Genomic DNA, 23,263 nt, shown 5'->3' on the forward strand with positions numbered 1-23,263 from the left:
TAATAAAAATTGTATATTTTGCTTATAAAAGTTTACGTGGCAAGATGCCATATTATTTTTTTTTTGTTGTCTTTTTTTCTCCGCAAAAAAAAAAAATAAAAAAAAATGGCATTTTGTCCCGTGGACTTTTATGGGCAAAATGTGGAGTTTTTATTAGATTATAGCATTTCTCTTTTCATAATATAATACTTAAAAAAAAAAAAAAAAAAAAAATTCACTTTACCCCTTGAAGTTTCAGGGGTTTTTCAATTCGAATTTTAGTGTTTAAAAATTGGCAATGTACCCCTAATGTTTCAAAAAATTTCAATTCAAACCCTCTGTTACTAATTTCTGTCTAATTGGACGGAAATCATCTCACGTGCGTCTCACATGGGATTTTGATACCCTCTATTTAGATTTTGATGCCCTCTATTCCAATTTTGCCCTCATTAAAACCTATGAAATTACGTAATTATTTTTATTAAAACCTATGAAATTGCAAGTAATTACGTAATTCCATAGGTTTTAATGAGGTTAAAATTGAAATAGAGGGCATCAAAATCTTACGTGAGATGCAAGTGAGATGATTTTCATTCAATGATACGAAAATTAATAATGAAGGGTCTGAATTAAAATTTTTTGAAACATTAGAGGGGTACATTGCCAATTTTTAAATATTGAAATTTGAATTGAAAAACTCATGAAACTTCAAGGTGTAAAGTGAATTTAACAAAAAAAAAAAAAAAAAAAAAAAAAAAAAAAAAAAACGAAAAAGAAAAAGAAAAAGAAATCATTTTCAACATCAACATGCCGCAGGGAGTAAAACGTGGCTATCCTCCACGGCCCACACACCGAGAATTGGGCCGTCCCTTGGTATTTGTTTGGTTAAGTACTGAGCACAACCAAAGCCCATTAGTCATTTCATTGCTGCACATTGGGCTCGACCTTCTGAAGGTTGAGGCCTTGTGGTGCACAACTGGTTTCCTTTTTGTGTTCATTGGACATAACCATAGACCATCGGTGGTGAGTGGTCCAAGGGGAGGTGGTAGAGTGGGATTATGGGATTGAACTATGGGAGCACATACTGCAGCGTAAACGATCAATACCCACATAAATTCATTCGGAAAAATATATATATATATTATTTTTTTTACCTGCTTTATATCTCTGAATTTCGCATGGTATAGATACGATTGCTGAAGGTTTTGTTCCTCTATTTCAAGAATACTCTGTAGAATTTCTTGCAAACAAAGCACCCATTCCATCTTCACAGAGCTTTATCTCTATTGCATCTTGTTTCGGCTGACGCAGAATATAGAGCTATAACTTGTATGTATTGCGAGATTATTTGGTTAAAATATTTATTGACAAATCTTAATATGACACGTTCACAACCCCTCAAGCTATAGTGTGACAACCAAGGAGGCATCTATATTATATGCCTCGAATCTAATATTCTATGAGCGAACAAAGATTAACTGTCACATTATCTTATCCGAAAGAAACTCCAGACCAAAATCATTCAAACATTTGACGTGCCTACGAATCTACAACCTGCCAATCTATTCACTAAAGCACTCCTCAGCAAGTTGGAGAACAACACAATTTCAACTTCTTGTGGCAAGTTGTAAAAATGAGGAACCTTCTCCCAATTAGATATTTAGGGTGCAGCATGAATCATAGACCTTAAACGACCAACCAAAATCGATTTTCTCTAGTCCTTGTCATGCATGTGATGTCAATCGTTATCTGTTTGTCCCCCAGACAAAGGTTGGTGATCCCACAATCTTAAAAACTCAAATTCTAAAATGTGGTAACTGGTAAAACAATTATATGAGAGAAAATGCGTGGCCAAAGATGGATGAGTTGAAGGTGACAGAGAGAGGTGGGTGGGGGAAAGAAGGGGATAGGAGTCAAAAAGGGTGCAATGAATTAAAGTTTGCCCATAGAAAGCTTATCGAAAACCAATGAGAAATTTGAGACCATGTTGGCTTCGAGGAGCTAGTGTCCAAAACTCCAAAGGCCTGTACCGTTGTTTGTGAAAGCCTAAAGCCATCACAATTCACCTCACCCATCATGTTGTCCTTTTCTTCCAGTTGTTTCTGCTTCACACACAACTTTGTGGGCTCACCACTATGTTTTCTTCCATGGACATGTTTTTCCTTGTGGCCCATGTTCCAGATTTTTAGCCTTGCACTTGGAACTCTGTGTAATGTATGTACTGTACCCCATTTCATATCTTTTTATTAAAAAAATAAAATAAAATATCAAAGACTTTTACTTGCGCTGACACGTCATTTTTCTTAACTTTTTCCAAATCATGAGTAATGCTATCTTTTACCACTCATGTCTCAACTATTTTAATTGGGTTATGATTTTTTTTTTTTTAAAAAAAAAATTAATATAAAAAATTATCTAAAGTAGCAGATCTAATCAAAATCAGAAGGGCAAAACAAAAGAAGAAAGTAAGGCCACTTATTTTCTTCTTTCTTTTCAATGCAAGCTTAACTTAACCCTGGATTACCCGATTGCTTTTCCAGCAAAAGTTCTTCTTTTGACTTCTAGCATTGATTTTTTTTTTTTTTTTTTTTTTTTTTTTTTAATTTACTGGTTGTTGAGATTTCAAGGAAACTTCTATTGTTTCCTTGTTCATCGTTGTTTAGGATTCAAGAAATGATATTAAATATTGGTTACATCTGGTGCCATTAATGTGGCTTTTGATAATTGGTAAAATAAACCGTCACATTAATTAGCTAGTGGTGGACTTGTTAATCGTATCCTATGAGTTTTTTCCATAAATTATAATATGTCGATTTTCAATAGCATCCAAGCATTTTTTCAATGGTCCCTAAGATGTAGTTCAATCCATTGGGGATTACGCATTATGAAGTGAATGTTATTAGTTTGAATCCTCCTCTTATATGAACATGTCAAAAAAAAAAAAAAAAAACATTTTTCCAATGTCATTTATGAGAAATTTAAATAGCATACTCTTAAGATCTTCTTCAGTCCATTTTGGATAAGAGAATATTTAATTTATGGCTAAGATTTATTCTTAAAAATTTTAATACATATCCCACTAATAAAAAATAATAAAATATTATTTCATATTAAAAAAATATATAAAATAAAATAATAATAATAAAAATTAAGAGGTGGCCGCAAATTTTTGTTTTTGTTCTTTAGATTTGGCTCTTGGAGGTGGCCGGACCACCCCCAAGGGCTATGGGGTGGCCAACCACTTCTTATTATTTTATTATTTTATTTTATATATATTTTTAATATAAAATAGTTTTTTTTTTTTTTTGGGTTAGTAAGATTGGTGTCTCATTTGTGACTATAAGATTTTTAAGAAAAAATAATAAAAACCATGAACTGAATATTCTCCAGTCTAAAATGGATTGGAGAAGATCCTATTCCCTCATGTTACTAATATCTTACTATATTGACATGAAATTATGAATTCATCATGAGAATTTAGTACATATAAATTCTTATTGAAAATATTTTCAGCGAGAAAAATGATTTCAATTGAAAATATTTTTCAAATTTTAGACTTGTACGACAAATTAACGACCATAAGTCGGTGACTAGAAATGACCGGCGACTTTGGTGGAGGATTTTGACAACCTCTCGCAACAATGAAAAATGAATTACAAGAGAGAGCATGATGAGGTTTAAAGTTTAAACTTAAAAAATAAATGAAAACTTAAATGAAGTTTTTCTGTTTGATTTACCATGATATTCTGTGTACCAAACACGAAAAAAAATAGGTAAAATTACTAAATTAGTTTCAGAAAATAATTTTACGTCCAATGAAATTGAATGGAGCCTCAGTGAAAAAATGTATATATGTTGCATAGGAATAGGATGACTTGGTCAAATAGGCACTCTCCACTCGTACACTTGTTACAGTTGAATAGTCTGAGACTGAGAGTCACACGGAGTCCCAATAACAGTACATCTGGTAAAGTTTATATAATTTTGATGCACTGGACACCAAAATGGCAGCTATGATCTACCCCATTGCGTCATGCTACGAAAACCTGAGACACCCCCTACCGGGAAAATGCCTGGGAGTCTGGGACCCTTCTTCTCAGCCTCACCACTGTAATTGTTTTTAATTTTCCCCTTCTGATCGTCACCACTTACCAGTTTCTTTCTGCACGGTGGGACCAAAGAACAGCGCAAGCCCGTGGTTCAGCCTTTTCGGCAAACCCGATGGACCCACCGCCCCATACGACTGCACCTCCACACACCAACAACGCGTGCGTCCATGTCCACCCGGACCACCACTCTGGCCCTCTCTCCTTCTCTCTCTATCTGTCTTTTCCTGTTTTTTTTTGCCCTTTTTCCTAATGGATTATTTTATTCTGACCAGCAAGTTTCATTTAAACTAACAAGCATATGATCGCCCTTGTTCAGATTAGTTTTAAGAAAGAGAACAAAAAAAATGTTCCTTCTTGATAAGTACGAATAAACACGCTTTTTTTTTTTTTTTTCTAAGTATATGAACACGCACATTGCTTTCTTAGGGTTGTGACAAATAGGTTCCTGAATTTAAAAAGTGATTTATTACTTTGTGAGGTAATCAATTCCAAATAATCGGTCCTTATCATTAGAAAAATTAACTGAATCCGTTAATTTGGTATGTCAGCATCAGTTATATAACGATACGTGTTTATTTGGGTAAGTTACGGTCAATTATAATTGGATGTGTTGAAATTAGGAGGGTGTTTGGCAAACCCCAAGACACTATAGACCAACTGCACGGCATTGTATACCTCTGGTAGGGTGCCGAAGGATCAGGTACAGTCTGAAAAACAAACAGACTGATGCTGGCTGACAGGCTCAGTTTCAAAATTAACATTGTAAATAATTCATATTTTGCCCATTTAGCATTGTAAATAATTTATATTTTGCCCATTCAAAACACGATTGAGGGAGCAGAAGAGGAAGAAATGATGAACATTGTGTAACCGTTGCATGGTCAGACTTCTTCAATCGAGGAACAGTGCCGTAGATGTGGGGAAACGTGCAATCACTTAACAAACAAGGCCTAGAATATGTGTCCTTTTGTAGGGTTTGCAGCTAAAATGGTTGGATTTGAATTGACTTATATAGTTTTATACTATGTTTCGACACAATCTAAACCGAACACACGATATAAGGGCCGACAATTTTTTACACGTCCCACAAGCTCGACATTAACTCAGCACAAAATTAGTAGATTATAATTAAGGGGTATAATCTCGTTTAATTAAATTTGTTAGATTATACTTTACTAATATAATCTTATATTTATATATCGACATAATCCGAATTCAAAAAGCGAATACGAATTGTTATTTATCTGTTTTTGTATCCTCTTATGGAACAGTGTCAGTCCTAACAACTAGAGTTTTAACTAAAATTAAGCCAAAACCAATATAGAAAAACTAATATCTAAGCAAATCCATCATTTTGCAAATTCATGGAATTGGATGTAGCTCTTCTAAGTTTGTCTGTACATGCAACTACAGCTTGACAATGACAATAATGGCCCCAAAACAATAGGAGATTAATCTTATCCAACCACATATGGGGGTGGAAGATTATGTAAGGTACATTTTGTATTTTGTATATATATATATATATATATATTTTTTTTTTTTTTTTGTTTGAGCCGGGGTCCACTTGCTTGGACCATCCGTCCATTTGATTAATCCACGCCCACGTGGCCAATTAAGGCCTATATCATTTTGTGCCGGATCTTCCAATAGGTGCGCCTAACCACTAGCACCATCTTACATTGTACAGGTAGATAAAACCCACGATCGATATTCTTTAATGATTATCCTTTGCATTGAAAAAATTTAATGCATCTGGACGGTTGGATTTTTAGATCCTGTGGCCAGTTCTTGGCTTTTGGACTGTTGCAATAGGTACCCACTCATCGTACAGTGCTGATCTATTTGTCGGCGGGGCAGATATGTCACCCTCAGCTCCTTCATATTCATTTGTGTTACAGAGGGTAATACTTATATTTTTATATTCTAAAATACCCAATATGTTTATTCCTTAAATTTTCTCCTGCATCTCATGCTTTTTAAGATATCAAGAAAAAAAAATTGTTTTAAGCATATTAAATGCATTAATGTTATCGCTTATAGTTATAATCTAACAAAATGAGAATTAAATATAAATTTATTGAGTTACATAAGGTGTAATTAGTTGGAACTCAAGTATAATAATAATAATTGTGGGGTTATATATTATGTGCAACTCATAATGGAGACAACTGTGACTTGAAATGTATATTATTGTTGGGTGCATGTGATTCAGCTTGGCAGGCTAAGCTGTTCCTCCGATGATTGTCTTGAGCAATGCAATGCAATGCCTTGTGATCCTCAAAAATAATATAATTAGAAATAATATAATTAGTAGGTACGCCTTTGTTATTATATTCAATTTAATGTTATCTGCATTGCTGGACCTGTCTCAGGCATCTCTTTCACAAAACTTGAATCACATTGGCTGGAGCACTGGGATTTGTTTGGCATGCCTCAAACCCCCAAATTAAATGTAACCAAAGCTTTGGTTTCTGTGTGGGAGAGAGAATCTTAAAGTCCTTCAACAGTTCTTTTTTATTTTATTTTATTTTCAGTATATACTGATGGGGAATGTGAAGGCAAGGTCTTTCTCTATCTAAGAAAGCTATTGCTGAAGCTGTATGCCTTTCTCTGGAGACTGGAGGAGTCCTTTTTTGCTTTGCTTTGCTTTGCTTCTTCTTCTTCCTACTCTGAAGTTGTGCTCTTCTCAGCTCATGAAACGCTTACAGGTCAGAAGAGTCGCTCTCATCTGTTTTGCAAACCTTTTTGTGTGTATGAATTCAATGTTGTGGAGCTTAGGAAAAGCTGCAGTGTGGGTACAAAAACTTGTTTACCCTCCTCCTTATCAAATCAATTCTAGTCAAAATGATGCATTTGTGTCTGTAAATATTTCACAACTCTCTCTCTTCCCCCCATGAACAGCAAATGGTAATTGGATTAAAGTCATGATTTGATATTTTCGTGATATATATAATTTATGCAGAGATTTTTACAGTGAAATATGAAAATTATGCAGAGATTATTTAGTTGTCTTCTATTATGTTACAACTTTCTAATACAGCAAATTAAGCGAGAACCCAGTTCTATCTACGATCTAAACACACAAGTTCAACATGTAAGAAAGAATTATAGCTAAAACGTTGATGAAATCAGTGTTCTGATATTGTAATTCCTTGGAGTCCTATAGGCTATAGGGTGTTATTCTCAATGAAATTCAGTTGAATTGAAGCAAAAGAGAGTACCCCCTCCGGTGGCAAGTACAAGCAAAACACTTGAATGGTTTTGTTTGTTGTACTATAATATTGTTTCCAAACCAAAGCTAATAGTGTCTGTAATTATGTACGACGTTACGTGCCCATATATGACGTTCACAGTATCGTGTTTTTTGAACAGGAAAGAAAGCTCTCTGACCACTGATTTAAAAGGCTAAAAAGAGTAAAGAAAAAGTCTTGGCTAAGTACTTGATGTGCAGCCATTATTGTGGTGATAGATATGAAATACTGTCATGTTGGAAGATATTTCATATGGGAAATTATTGTTGTGGCCCAAAATGACTCAATAGAAGAAGAACAAGAGAAGAAACGGACAAATTATACTGAAAAGCTGTAGATCTTATCAGTCCATATCCACTGCTATTTGAAACCCATTAAATAATGCCCACTATAACCCCCTCTGTACATAGAGAATTCTATAATTGATATTAGCTTTTTAACTCTGCGGTTTTTCCTCAATCCACAGGTATAGGTGTAAGGAAGTATTTCGCCAGAGTGATATGAGATCAAGATCATGCATATCTGAGTGAAAGTTCTTAAAAATGAAGGTGTCTCAACTCTTACTTTTCTAGCATATTCTTGGGGTAGAAGCAGACTAACTCAGCAGAGCAGAAGCTATATATATTAATCTTCAATGGAGAAGCGTCTTAAGCCATATGACAGAGAACACATGAGATTGGCCATGCTTAAACATGAAGAAACATTCAAGGAGCAGGTACTAATTCATATAGTATCCTCAAGTACATTCTTTTTAATGCTTTGTTGAGTTGAGTTGAGTTGAATTGTATATATCCTCATGTGTTTTAATTTGCAGGTATATGAACTTCATCGATTATATCGGATCCAGAAGATGTTAATGAATAACATTGAAAGCAGCAGGCCAAATGGACGGAATCAAGAGCTATGGAATTTGAAGAACAACCCCATTTTCAATCAGACTAATCATCATCATGCACAACACAAGCCACAGAGGAAACTTGATCTGGAAAGGCCAGCAGAGGAGTATATTGCAGAATCAGACGGTGATGGAGGAGTGTTAGAGATTATAGACGAAAGTGAGATTGAATTAACTCTGGGGCCCTCAAATTACAACCGAAGGAAGAAACCTGAGACTCCACTAACCTCAGATTCGGGACCAAGCTTCTCATCTTCTTCAACTGGATCTAGTCACATAAATAGGACAAGTTCCTGGACCCATCAGAGGATAGATACAACAAGAGAAGAATTAACTGGCTACAAAGTGGGGCTTGTCAAGGTGCCTGACATGACATCCGGGTGCCATAGCAGAAGTAAAAACAATATTGATGTTGAAGAACAATTAAGACAGGAGAGGCTAAACCAGCCTCCTTGGTTTTTCCAAGTGTTGAGTTTGAACATGACATGAAAAAAAAAAAAATCTTCCAAGTCGATATGATGAGATTTTAAACTCTTATCAACTAATTCTATGACTGATGTTTGTGTGGAATTTTCTGCTTAGTTTTTAGTGTAAGGGGTGATGGAGTCTTGTGTAAAGCGATTCCCCTGGCTTGAAAGTTGAAAATCCATCATAATTTACGAGTGACTTGATTCAAGTTTTTCAATCAGTCCCTATCCATACATAATCATCAATATTTGCCAAAGCCATTAAAAGTGTCTTTGATTGAGTTGATAGACAAAAAACTGTCCATACTTTAAAGCTTCCTGGTGAGTGTTGAGGCTTCAAACAAAGAGATTGGGCTAATCTAATATCTAGCAATTGCTCATGATTTGCAGGATTTTCCACTATCTTAATGCGCAGTTGAGTGTTTTTCACTTTGCCTTTCCACAGAATGAATAGAATCTAGACCAATATTCTTAATTCTATATCAGCTAATGATGTTGCTGCACTTCACAGCAGCTACTTAAATAAATACTGGAAACAATCTTAAGACCCGAGGAACCTGAACCCAAGGAAGGCTGTTTCCTCTGTAATTGCTGTATTCATGGACCACCATCATGATTCTATTGCGTGGGATTTATTTATATTGCTGCTGAACTAGAATTTCCATTGGATCAAAACAGGTACGAGGAATCTTTCAACAATATTGTGGTTTTAACTTGCTCAAACAAACATGTTGGTGACTCTAGCTGATCGTCTACTCTCTTTTAATGTTCAATATCGTCCACCCATCACTACTTTTTGGTCTGCCATCACATCGACACCAGATTCCATTTAAAATAGTCACGATCTTTAAAGAATTAGAGCCAGTAATATCCAGAACAAGCATGAGTTTAGGTTCTATGATGATTAGCCTCAGCATCGACGTGCACTACTACACTAGGCTGTCCCTCGAGCTTTTCTTACTTTTCAAAAAAGCTTTTTGTCAGAAAGGTTTTAATAATTTAAATACAGACCCCACTAAATGCTATTATATTATATAGGATATGCAGATAACCATGTCCTTTATCTGTGAACTAATCAACAGTACGGATGAGAGATATGAAGATAACCATTTCCTTATCAGATATTGCGGCCCGGTGTCCATAAGGCCTCTTTTAGGTTGGGTTGGGGGGTGGCCGGGATTCAAACATTGGGTCCTTCTGATTTGGGGCTAAACATTTGGGCCCTTTTTCAGGAATAGGGGCTGTTTTCATATTTATACAATTATGTTGTTGCAGTGGTTTTATTTTTGAAGAGTTTTTCAAAAAGTTTTTATTTTATTACCAAAATCTCTATTTTGATTTGTTTTATGCTTGCTTTTATTTTGGTATTGATATCTTTGTGGTGTTTAGTTTAATTAGTTTATGCTTTCCTGGGCTAACTGTTCCAACCTCCCATAACAGTAAAATATTGAATTTTCTTTTCCTCCATTTTAGCCATGAGCAAATTGAGTATAGTGTAATTGAACATTTACTACTACACTCAAAAGTAACTGCTGATCAATTTCCAATTCTATAGCAAGAAGCCCTGGACCTGAAAAGATGGCAGTTAGACAGCAATTCGATTAATGTTACACTCAGCACTCTTCACTTTTTATATGCATCTACTTTGTATTATAGACTAATACTTCTTGAGGGAAACATAGATCGAGTGGCATATAATTTACAACGATTTTACAGAAATGAAATAGAATGAGGGGGAAAAAGCAGGCAGAAGCTGCTAGCCCTCTTCTCAAGCCTTAAGAACAAAGCAACAATGACACTATAAACATCAGAGACTGCTAAAAGAGCTTAAAGACAAACTAATGTCTTTTAAGATATGGAATGCCGACGATCCCTGCTGGGTTTTGTCTTACCTCTGCTAATGCCAGGTGTGATACTATCAACTCGTGAAAAAGGAGAAAGCCTCCCAAGTTTTTTGGACACAGAGCTCATAAATGATCTTCTGGGCAGAGGAGGCTTATCAGCAGATGGCATAGTACTGCTTTGCATTGGACTGCTTGCTGCTGATAAAAGTGGGGATTTTTCAATTTCTTTGAGCCTCATTTTCATTTTCACTAGCTCTATTTTAAGGTCCTCATTCTCTCTTCGTAAGCTGGAGAGCTCATCAGAAATTGGAAGGGTATCAGTGGAGTATACATTTACTTTGGAAGAAAGAGCAGAAGAATCTCCACTCATAAGGCTGCCACTCATGACATCTCTTAGGCGTTGTTGCTCGTAATAAAGCACTTGAACCACAGTTTGAACAGGAAGCCGGTCGTTCTGAGCAGCATGTGCACAAGCCTCCCGAGATAGTTTCTGACAGTCCATCAGGCTGCAAACTTTCTTTCTTTCCATGTCACTTAAAGCAGGATGAGCCTGTATCAACAAGGACAATTAACAACCACTATAAATTTCAATTTTATCAATAATTGCTTCTTGTAATTTGAACAGAAGTCATTGAGCACAAACTGTTGTCCAAACCTTTGACATTTTGTATGGATTTGAACAAAATTTCAAAATGTCTTGATATCAATACTAAGCATTGCATTACTCTAGTTTACACTAGAGTTAAGGCACGATATGGTATGCAGGCTTGTTGGAGTCTATGGGTTGTCAGGTCCGAGGTGGAGTGTTAAAGTTTTATTTAAATAATTAAATTCACATCTGTTTTTTAACTTAAGTTTTTGGGATAAGTAGTGATTTAACATGGTATCAGAGCATAAGTTTTGAGTTCAAACATTGTTTTCGTCATTATTCTCTCATTTCAATTAAATATTTCTGAAAACCCAAGTAGCAATAACGGATAGAGCAGCCCTGCTGATGATTTTCTTATTCATTTCCTTCAAATGTGGCAAAAAGGTCTATAAGAATCACACACTAAATTTACTTTGAAGCTGAACAAGAAAGGAATTTGAAAGTAGAGAGAGTGCACCTTTAGGTAGATATCTACGGCTCTGTACATCCCATCTTCTGTTACCCTTGATTGTTCTGGGATAAGTTCAGCAAGAGCATTGAACCTTGAAACAGATAAGTTACGATCAGAGGCTATTTCAGCAAGATAATTCTCCATAAGCTTCCCAACCCGTTCCATATCACTTGGTGGAGGAGAAACATACACATCATCTGAACTGTAGCCGAAACGGCTCCCTTCCATTTCAAATTCAAGGAAATTCATCATGATCCGCTGCACTGTGTCCACGTCAAACAACGTGTCCCCAGTGAAGGAATACGAAGGAATCAAGAGATCATCCAAAACAGCCTGCCCCAATTGCGTGCCCATCCTCTTTTCCAAATCAAGCCGGCAAGCAACTGTTGTCTCAAGATATATTGCAGCTCGAAGCAGCATAGAGAGAAAGCTGACAGACAATGTGTTCTTTTCCCTTGGCAAAAGGCTCACTATTGTTTCCAATACAACCCTCTTCTCGTGCTCTTGTCTTGGCTCAATTTTCTTCCTTCCCTTTCCAAATATTTCCTACAACACAAATGAAAATTCAGGCTTAGCCACATTAACCACATAAAGTGAAAGATTTGAACGGTTTCAGGGTAGGATCTCACCAAACCTCGTAGAGATTTCTGTGCATAGAGCATTAGTATTGGACCAAGAGCATATTGTTTAAACCCTCTTGCCATCATTGCAATAAGAACTCGTTGAAAGATATCAATTCTAAAAACAGTCAAATCCTCGGCCCACCAATCAACAATTGACTTTGGATGAGACACTGAAGAAGAAATTGCACCCTCATGGACGCTCTCACCCCTGCTTGACATACAAAACTGGCTATCTTTGCAGGCTATGTATGCTATGGTATCTATGCATCTGCTCACCAGTTTCACTCTCTCTGCTGTTGGAAGGAGGTTTTCTGACATGTGCAAAACAGAAACCGCCCCAGCCAGGCTCTTAAGTGCCACTTCGTTCACGTAGGCTTCAGTTCTTCCGACCAAGTTTCCGACAGCATAGTCCTCGGTCATCTCTAGATACTCTGCCACGCATCGGAGGATGGCAATGTTGTCTACTGTTATCTCAAAATTTATTCCATAGCAGAATTTAGCTGCAAGCTCGAATGCTTCTGCTCCGCCCGGGACTTCATTGAGTTCAATGGCAGAAAGATCAGCATCACTAGACTCTGACACCAGTTTTCTTATGTATCCACACTTTGAGACTAACGGAAACTGCAATTGAGGTGAGTAAGAAACAGTAAAATTCACTACAAATTGTGATTGAATTGCAATCCTATGTTAGATTCTCAATGTTTCTTGGATTTACAAAAGCTTACAAATAGCAAAAGGCATAGAAGTTGGATAATAGGATGCTTTTCCTATACCAACTGTTATTGATTCTATAAGATTATTTGATACTTGAAACTGAAAAGCAGGAGTTAAGATTGGATTGGATTGCACCTTATGCAAGGAAAAGGAACCTCCTCCAACATGAATGGTAACATCGCTTGGGATCTCCTGGGAGAAAATCCTGTAAAAATTTCAAGATACCATCTTCAATTTTTCTCCCGCCTAACTTTTCTTCCAAGAAAGTCCACCAAACATAAAAGATAACAGACATAATTTCTGACTGTTTAAGAACAAACCCAGTCAGGCCATTAGATAAGACAAAAAGAAAAGAAGCAAACCACTCGCTGGTTCTCTTGAGGGCAGTGGAAAGGAGCTCCTTCTTTGAAGACATGTTAGGTGCAGCATCTTCCTGATCAAGATCCGCCATGGCAGCTGAGACTGAGGCACCTTTCGCCATTGTCATTTCTCCACATAAAGTGGATGATGAAGCCTGCAAACGCAGAGAAAGACTGAGATGCAATTCCTGTCAAAGGTTGTAGTGAAGCAACATCCACGAGCGTGTCATCCCCTGTACTTTTTTTGTTTCTTTTTGACCCTTTTTCAAACTCTCAATAAGAAGCTCAGCTGAACTATTATGCAATAATCATGAGAACAGAAGCTAAAGCTGCAGCTCTCTTTCTCTCTAATTATCCCACTTCAGCCTCACAAACAATCATCACCTTTGGTGCATTACCCAAATTGGCCTCCTGCTTGAGCTAGAGAAGATTACCATGCCGGGGTATAAGTAGGGAAATGTACTACAAAATGTAGGGAAGTGAAGGGCAATTTGGGCATTCACCTCATAGGAATGTGGCTAAACAGAAGTATGAAGTTGTAGATTTTAGTGTGTGGCACGGGCTTTTAGGGAGTCACGTTGAAGGGATGAGAATCTGAGATGGTTGCGTGTTTTTTGGCGGCTAATGGTAGGAATTTCCACCTAGGCATTATTCTCACCCACAAAGGTGCCCATCTTCTTTTTTTTTTTTTCTTAGCTTTTCCTTCTTGCAATTCAACCACAAAGGTGCCCAAAGTGTCAAACCACAAGAATGAAATTAAGGACAAGACATTAAGAAAAAGGTTTATATTTTTTTATATTTTCTTTACATGTAATATATTTAATTGAAATGAAACGTGTCTTTTAGATATAAAGTTCGAATTCGTAACATTTTCTCTAATTTCGTGATAAATATTCATTTATCCCAAAAAATTAAACTATATAAATAATAAATTCAATCATTTAATTAGTTGTATTTGGGCCAATATTACGTAGTATGCAATAGAACAATTATAATTTCTTCTTTTTTTGACATGTTCGCATAAGAGGGAGGAGAATGACTCGAACTAATGACTTCTGTTTTATTAGGCGTGGTCCCAACTAATTGAGCTAGCTCTTTGGGACCAGTTATAACTTTTACTATATGTATCATAATTGCACATTAGACCCCAATTTGAAAAGAGCATCATCAAGAAAGCATCATTTTCAACCTCAAAATATGCTATTTTTTCCTCCAAATCTGGATTTTAAGGTTTTTTTTTTGCCATTTTAAGAAATATTTATGTCATCGTTTTAGTAGGGTTTTTAGTGTCGTATTTTCTCTAGATTTTGTTAGGATTCCTAGTTTTATTTTATACAATGATTATATTTTTTTTAGTTTTTGGTAAAAGTCAATTTTTGCTATCACACCATCCGTGTTAGAACAATCATAGTTTTATCCAACATCAATATTTTAACATATGATAGTGACTTGATTGATATTTATGTCAATCAATCATATATGAAAGATGGTGGAAGGCCCATGCGTATTATCATCTATTTATCATTGGTATTTTTAGACAAAATCATGAACTTCCTTTTCTTTTCTTTTTTTCCTGTTAATTTTTATTTGCTCAGTATAATCATAATTCGTAAGAACATTAAAAAAAAAAAAAAAGAATGATCTCTTGGAAATTGCGACAGCTCATGAACCACGAAGCCAGAACTCATCAGTCATTCAAACTTCAACATCTACTGGTTCATACCAAAATGGAGGGCATGGAATTTTCTTATAGAGAATGGGGTAAAATACTAATGCAAGCATTCTTTTAAAGGTTGAAATATAGAGTTCTTTATAATATTAATTAAATAAATAAATTTCTTATTTTTTTATTAACTTAATTTCTTTAAATAAATAGTAATTTAACATAAATTATTAGAGATTCAGAGCAAAGCTCATAATTCAAACCTTATTTCTATATTTTACCTTATATTTCAATCAAATATTTCACATGTTATGTTATATTTATTTTATTTTATGAAAAAGTAATGTTATAAACTGATAATTAACCTTTTTTTTTTTTTATGGGGATTAATTCATAATAATTTCATATCAACAAAATGAAATAAAAATATGATTTCTATCATTTCTCTTTCACAAAAAGCCACTCAATTTTCGGTGGCCGACAAACCCTACACCGAGGAGGGTAGGCAGCGAGCCTAATAAACCAAGAGAGAAAGATGGGAGGAAGGGAGGAAGACAGAGAAGAAACTGCCAGTTGGTTGAGCTTATCCTGTTCAAATTGGGATGGATTACAAAGAAACATGTGTTTTTGCGAAATGAGTAAATTCTTCTGCTATGTTGCATTCGGGAGAGACTGCAAATCTGACCCACCTTTGAAGAAAGGGTAGCAAATGTAGAATTGATTGATAATCATGCAAAGATGAGTAGGAGAGAGAGTGAGAGAGAGAGAGTGGCAATAAATTGTATGTCCAAGATTAATGAGAACAAAAGCTCTTGGACACATCAAGGGGCCTCTTTTGGGGATGTCACTTCACATCGTACAATTTAAGGGGCAATCTTTCAATGTAGACGGATCATTGGACTGTTTATTCATCGATACATATCAATTCATATTATGATCCCAAGACCTCATGCCCTCATTATTTCAGTGGGTTCATCCTTCAATCATTTTGGTTTTGAACTATTTTTATATATTTCCGATTCTATCTTTGTATCATTTTGCCTATTTTAACTTAATCCTTAAAGTTCAAAAAACATTTCAATGTTGTTCCGATCTTGGCTTGCTCTCATTATATCAATGAAACTGATTGATCTAGCTTATGTACTATATACAAATATTTTGAGGGTAAAGGAGTAATGCTATATATCTCGTTATTATTTTATTATATTGACATGACATTGTCATTTTACCAATGACTGTTTTTTTTTCTTTCATCTAACAGTGGATTGATAATGTTACATTAACATATAGAGATAATAGTAGGATATATATATTACTCATACTTTATTACTTTCCTTTTATCCTCTCTCTTTACTCCCGGTCTCTCTCTCTCTCATTCCTTCTCTCCCACGTAGCAAGTAAAATTGCGAAAAGTTGAAAAAAAATGAATTTTTAAAAATATAACAGTTGGGAGTAGATGAATTTTTGAGAAATATGATTGTTGGAAAAAAAAGATTAAAGAAAAATATTTGAATAGAGTAATGGAAAAAAAAAATTAAAAAGGTGACTTTCTATTGGACAAATTAGCTAAAAATTTAAGGCGTTGTTGAAATTTAAATGACTAAATAAAACAATCATAGTTCAGGAATGAAATTAAAACCAAACATATAGTTTAGATACCAAAATGATACTCGGTAGTCGATGGACTAGATTATTTATTTGACTCATTTTCAATTGTTTTTAAGATAGCTCTATTGTCTTTATTTTTTATTTATTTTATAATTTTTCTTTCTCTCTTTTTCCCCTTTTCCCATTGCATAGAAAGAAAGAAAGAAAAAAGATATGTTGGCCCCAAAATAATGTAGTCTAGTGATGCTGGCCCCAACGAATATCGATCACGTTGGAGCTGCGTTTTTGTTTGGCAGTCGAAGCAAACCCTGGCCACTAAACTTTTCCCAAGTGTCTGCCAATAAATCAGAAGAAGATCATAATTAGTCGAGGCCAGCGGTTTACGTTTGTCTACCTTGTCTGTCCTTCCATGGAGGATTCCAACAGCTTCTTAAACCATTTTCTCGATCCACACACAGGAAACCTTTCACCATAAGAACTGGAATGGACCCATCGATATGTGTAAAAACTGGGTATTCGCGTAGAGCCATCCAGCTAGAGCAAGCGCGCAACTTTGGAGGTTTATGCAACTGTAAAATTTAAATTTAAATTTAAATTAAAAAAAAAAGAGGCTAAAAGAATTGGATTAGGGTTAAGCCTATATAATCTTATACTCATATCTCGACATGACTCGAACTCGATATGCGACATAAAAGATGACAATATTTGACACGACTCGAAAATTCAACATGAAATTTGTGAATTAAAATAATAAAATAAGTTGAATTAAAATTAACCCATATAATTTTATTTTCATGACTCACAAAATCTAAACCCGACAATCAAACACAAATTACAAATCCAAAGTTGGGCAAGTCGTTCATCAGCTGAAAGGTTCTAAAAAGGATAACAGATGTGACCACACTGACAAAAATTTTGATTCCCTTCACCATGGTTCCCTATGCGGGGGTGAGGGTGGGGGACAATGGAAAGAGGCCCATTGGAAAATAATTTGCATATCCAGTACCTAGATAGCTATTACTAGAGTTATAATGCAACATACCATTACATTTCAGAGGCCCACAACCACAAGCAAGGCAATTATTTTCACAAGCAATATACATATTTTCAAGATTCTTGCAGAAGTAGGGTTCGGTAACTTTCACTGCAATATTTGTACAACAGACAATTGCTGTTCTGGGACTTGTCACCTCGGAGCTGCGTGTGTCTGCTTCTTTTCATTTGGCTTCTTGAAATTTCTTCAAAGTTTCAGCCACAGAAGAAGATGAACGTCTCGAAAACCGAACAACGCTGATGCCAAGGATGACCACAAAAGTTTGCCCATGTGGAATCTTCGCTGTAGATTAATTGTTCAAAATTTATGGTAAATTAGATGGTTAGTTTTTCAAAATGTGTTACAAGTTTTTTGCTTTGTACAACTTCTTATATATTAAAAAGTACTTTTTAAACTCTTTAACACAATTTCAAACAAAACAAGCTGAGCATCAAAGGCATTTCCTCGTTAGTATATAGACATGCTCAAATGTGACAACTCACGGAACATAAACATCAGGTGCTTCAGCAGATTTCTAATGGAAAGTTGCCACAAATACACGATTTTAGGTGTGGACGACTTACCTCAAGATCAGTTGCCCCATCCCCAATCATTACCAATTCCTTGTACCCATGAGCCTGGAAAACCAAGTTTATTAGCGTCATAAACACAAACAAGTAATAAACAAACAGCTACGGGATTTACCTTTCTTATCTGTTGGACTGCAGTAGCTTTTCCCCCACTTCTTGAAGTGGGCTCCTTCGTGTCAAACCCCATAAAGTCTCCATCACTTCCAAATGGCAGTTGATTAGCAAAAATGTTTTCAGGTGAAACCCCAAGGATCGTCGCTACAGGCTTCAGAGGAAGTTGTTTAATTAAAAATTACACCATTCTCCAATTTAAAACAGAAATAGATGCTGTATGCTAGAGCCCACATAAAATTGCACATTATGAGTCCCATCACTATAGAAATGTCAGATCACAAAATGACATTAACCTTGTGAGCACTTGAAGTGTAAGGCATCCAAGGAATATGTGCATCACATGAACAAACAGCATATTTCTTTTTTGGAAAAACAATACATGCCCACTTCAAACAATCAGATAATTTGCAATGTCTCATCAAAACTTTCAATTAAAATAATGTTCCCTTCAAACTAGCAGAAAATTGCAATGTACCTCTCTGTGCCAAAAATGATAAAAACACATTTATAATTTTTGAAAAGAATACAATAAAAAAAAACTGGTGACCCACAGCAGCAGCCATGGGTCTTCACCAATCCACCCACGGTCGTTGGTTTTTTTTTTTTTTTGTGGGACAAGAGGAATAATACTGTAATTTTTTGGTAGTTTGGGAAGACATTATTTCAATTGAAAGTTTGTGATAGACATTACAAATTGTTATGGTAATTCAAGGTAATACGTGTATTTTTCCTTCTTTCTTTTGATAGTTTCTTATAAATTCTTCTCTGTACAGTGTGCTATCATCAATTGTACTTAAAAGAGATCAGCATGTTCCTTGACTCAGTTGGGGCATGTGTGTCATGTTAGGGTCCACTGAAACAGTGATTTGACAATGTTGTAAGAACACCACATGCTCCAGTTTCCTAAGATTGACTACTTCTACACGCAATCACTATCCAATTGAATGAAGTAACTACATATGAGTAGAGGTATGCATTTTTTTTTTTCTTTTTTTATGAGTAATTGGCTGAAGGGAGAGGAAAGGAAAGGAAGAGAAAATTTGAACTAATGATCTTTGCTTGACAGATCCCAACCCATTACCTATCCCTTGGGCCTCTTCAAAGAATGCTTTCAAGAAAAAGAAAGAAAGAAGGGACTGATACCTATTCCATTATTGACAGCATATCATTTGACGAAAGCCTCCAGAGATCAGGTAACGGTGGTATTATTAGCCTTCAGCTTCTTGACTAACTCTTCTATGCCAAGAGAAAGCCAATATATCAAAAAATAGAAATGGCAGATATTGTTTAGTTCAAATTAAACTCAAAACAGTGGTCATTGTTAGAGTTAAGTTGCCATGAACATATAATAATAATAATAAAATAAAAAAAGACAAACAGACAAAAAACAACAATTATAATACATCTGATATAGCACTGTGTATCATTGTAGTTTCAGATAGCATGTAGCGAAATTATGTTTATGAAACTTCATTGGTGTTCAGCATTTTTTTCATTTTCTAACCTTTTACAAATACCCTCGTCACATAGACAGTTCATTGTTTTGGTTTGATGGCGTGACTGAATTAGTTATATACTAACAGTAGGATTGTAAAAGCATACTGTGAAATTGGAAATCATCGACAGCCATTACAGTAATAGCTTTGACAAGCCTAAGCTCTGCCACTTCAAGTTGCATGTTTCATAGTAGTCTCATATTTGGCAAAAGTCAACTCCCTAATACTAATGATAAATAACAACAATAACAATAACAACGATCATCTACCAGCACACAACATGAAAAGGGGTGGGAAAATTTTTCAAAAATAATTATACAACTTTAGTACAAAACTTGCATAAGGTGGCCTCATAAGGGTCATTTAACATGGTTGGGAGCTTAGTTACTGTTTGTGATAGTGGCTGCAAGAAAACTTGTAAGTATTAAGAGGATGACTGCAAGAGTCTCTTCCATTATGATTTGACAACTAAATCCATAAAGGAAGCAAACATGGCATTAACTTTGCTTGGTCCACGCAGTCTAACTAGCAGTAGAGTGAAACTATGCCATGCATGTCAAGAATTGAAAATATATATAAAAGTTTAAGAGGCTGCAGTGTTTCCCTTGTAAACCTGAACAATCCATGAGCAAATTCAGTAAATGAATCCAATTTGCACAAATCTTTGACAGAACAATCCCTAAAACGTTTTGTACAATATAGTAGAAAATCTAAAGTAAAATGTTTTCATGATTTGGCCACAGAAACCTTTACTCCAAAAAGACAATGCATCTATTAATGCATTAAAAAGTGTGCTCAGCTATCGCAATTAAAATTGGATGCTTCTCCATGTTTTAAAAGATCTACTGCAAGCACACGGTGTCTTGACAACATCCAATTTAGCCCGCCTTTTAGAATTAAGATCCATTTCAGATATATTTTGGACAAAGGACAGCATATATTATTCCACTCCATCCACAAGATGGTAATGGTTCCATAGAGTCATAGACGACTGCTGAATTATGTCTTCATATGCTACATAAAACTCAATGAATATACTTCTTTTTTTATCAAACTATCCAGCTCAACCTTATTAAGACAAGTCAAAACATGCTCCAGATAATTAAAAATCCCTCATACCTTGGGGGCTTCTTTTCAAGAAAGTCCCGGACTTGAGAAAAGGAAGGATTGAACAAAGATAGCCTGGCAGCCAAGGCCTCCTCAAAAGGAACAGAACCACTCATTGCTCTAACAAAATCAGAAACCAAATCAGGCATAGACACTAACACCAAATCAATTGAAGTAGTTCCAATAAATGTGGGACATCCAACCTAGAAGTCCATTCTGCAACAGCCTTTCCAGCTCAACAAAATTCTGCAAGTTCATCGATGCCCTCATCCAGGCACACCGTGCTATCCACATCAAAGCACACGCATTGGCATTTCTCCATAACTCAAGAACGTCTATAAATTTGAGATAGCAAACATCAAGAACATAAACAAAATTCTAAAGTTGTAAAAATTACCATGGAAAAAGTACACAGTGAATATTTGAAGAGTTCAATAATTCGTATCATAAGCTCTAAAATTGATATCTAAGTAAGCCAACTCCAATCTTTATACATAAATCAAAACTCAACTCAACTAAATAAAAAAGTACAATAGGTTTAAAATTAAACCCATTTTCCTTCAAACTTGAAAAATTGCGGATGTTAAGGCATTGCTGAAGCATAACCTTTGGATGGCAGTGTTGTTGAAGTGTCCCAATTTTGAGGCTTCCAATGGTTGAACTGAAGCAGCTATTGATTTCAATGATTTAGGAGATTTGTTTATCCGGATGTGACTGATATTCAATTTTCTTCAAAATCGATGGGGAAATGCAGGAAGGAACGGAGAGCTATGTTGCCTACAATGAGCACCGATTGGTGCCGCCTGTGAACTCACCAAGCCTTCCATCAAATTATCTGTTTCCATCAAATCCAAAAATAAGAATTTTCAAATAAGAAACCATCTTTACAGCAAATGCTCCTATACCAAAACAGCCCCACCAAACGATCGCACAGCGAACTATAAACGTTAATTCAACAAAACCCATTTATTCAAAACCAACAATTAATCGAATAAACGTTAAAAGACCTTTTGGCAGCAATGAAAGCTAACAAAACAAAGATAAAACGCGGGGGAAACTGCTAACTTCAATTTTTAAAGCAATAATGATTCATAACGACATAACCGTGATATTAGGTTCAAGGAGAAGTTTTTAATAAATGCGCGTTTACCTAAGAAGTTTGGCTTAGAAAAATAAAAAAAAAGTTCCAGATAACTATAATTACCAGTAGTTATGCGAAAAAAAGTTGTAAATGTAAAATTTTGATCCAATCTTTTCCTTCTTAATATCTCTTTGCTTCTGGCAGCTGATGTATTGGAGGCTTGTAGGCTGCAGCTCGTATTCCACGCGATCCCTCTCCTTCGTTGAGGTGGCCTCTCAAGTCTCACGAGTCACGGCCACCCTCGGTCCCTCACTATTTATTTATTTTAAGCTCTATCCTAATAAAAATAAACCAGTTTTTTCAAAATATATTTATAAGGATGCATGGAATTTTTGTTAAAAGGTACTATTCTTATAAGAATGTATGAAAAGTTTTTTCAAAGGTGTATTTTTTTTTTTTTAATTTTCTTTTTGAAAAGTGTTTGATATTTTTGTGTTTCGAAAAGTTGAGTGTTTATTAAATATTTTGAGAAAATTATGTTTTTGTTTTTTTAAATTTTTTTAAAAAAATGTTTGCTTTAGAAGATTAACAAACATAGCCTTGAAAAGTAAATAAATGAAAATGTTAAAGAGTCAATGTTGCTAAAGTAGTTACAGTAGTATATAGGACAATAAAAACCCAATAGAAAAAGGGTTTACCAAGTTGATACCTAGAATTCTAAATCACATGGATTAATTTAGTAATTTAACCTTAACAAAATATTGGACCAAAAAGATTTTAAGAAAATTGATTTTTATTTTTTATATAAAAATAATAATAGCTTTGTATGCCTAACTAATTACATGATTATATTGTCCTAATATAAAGTTAAACCCTGGTAATAATGTGAGAGTATACACACTTCCTAGTTGGGGCAGCTCCAAGAGGCAAATGAAAGTTACTAAGTTAGTATGTGAGTATGGCTCTAGTTAATTAAGAATTGTTTGTTCAAGTTGGATCTGGAGGAAAAAAAAAAAAAAAACACTCGGGCTCGAGCTTGAATTGATCTTTATGATTGGGCTCAATAGAAATCAACAAAAATCGAGCTCGAGTTCAATCTTGAGCTAGATTTTTTTTTTTTTTTTTTTTTTTCATTATTGGACAAATTAACATGGATTCTATACTATAAAATTGTTAAACTAAACACTATAAAAGTTACATACTTAATGTGCGTGTAATACTATCATG

General features: G+C 35.1%; 2 protein-coding genes and 1 long non-coding RNA gene across 5 annotated transcripts; 1 reads left to right on the plus strand and 2 right to left on the minus strand.

The window, feature by feature from the left end:
- Positions 1 to 6,524: 6,524 nt before the first annotated feature.
- LOC132187032 (glycosyltransferase-like protein) lies at positions 6,525 to 8,922 on the plus strand. Its single transcript, XM_059601184.2, has 3 exons — positions 6,525 to 6,799; positions 7,809 to 8,057; positions 8,157 to 8,922. The coding sequence occupies exons 2-3, from the start codon at positions 7,977 to 7,979 to the stop codon at positions 8,724 to 8,726; spliced, it is 651 nt and encodes a 216-aa protein (XP_059457167.1). The 5' UTR covers positions 6,525 to 6,799; positions 7,809 to 7,976; the 3' UTR covers positions 8,727 to 8,922.
- A 1,389-nt stretch (positions 8,923 to 10,311) lies between these two features.
- On the minus strand, positions 10,312 to 13,842 carry LOC132186903 (Phototropic-responsive NPH3 family protein). 2 transcript variants are annotated; one of them, XM_059601018.2, is made up of 6 exons: positions 13,729 to 13,841; positions 13,348 to 13,499; positions 13,121 to 13,190; positions 12,278 to 12,892; positions 11,655 to 12,194; positions 10,312 to 11,098 (listed from the first exon to the last, which is right to left on the minus strand). In XM_059601018.2, exons 2-6 carry the CDS (start codon positions 13,470 to 13,472, stop codon positions 10,553 to 10,555), a joined length of 1,896 nt encoding a protein of 631 aa, XP_059457001.2. In that variant the 5' UTR covers positions 13,473 to 13,499; positions 13,729 to 13,841; the 3' UTR covers positions 10,312 to 10,552. The 2 variants fall into 2 exon arrangements, with proteins under 2 accessions (XP_059457001.2, XP_088374036.1); XM_088517910.1 differs by having other exon boundaries at positions 13,348 to 13,842.
- A 3,626-nt stretch (positions 13,843 to 17,468) lies between these two features.
- LOC132188306 (uncharacterized) lies at positions 17,469 to 22,348 on the minus strand. Of its 2 annotated transcripts, none has more exons than XR_009440873.2 (8): positions 22,160 to 22,348; positions 21,562 to 21,790; positions 21,159 to 21,290; positions 20,968 to 21,075; positions 19,496 to 19,585; positions 18,354 to 18,503; positions 18,233 to 18,286; positions 17,469 to 17,951 (listed from the first exon to the last, which is right to left on the minus strand). It is a non-coding gene; the product is annotated as an uncharacterized LOC132188306 (long non-coding RNA). The 2 variants fall into 2 exon arrangements; XR_009440872.2 differs by having other exon boundaries at positions 19,496 to 19,588.
- Positions 22,349 to 23,263: the final 915 nt, after the last annotated feature.

The sequence above is a fragment of the Corylus avellana genome, chromosome 6, assembly GCF_965113065.1.
Source record: "Corylus avellana chromosome 6, dhCorAvel1.hap1.2, whole genome shotgun sequence".
NCBI lineage: Eukaryota > Viridiplantae > Streptophyta > Magnoliopsida > Fagales > Betulaceae > Corylus > Corylus avellana.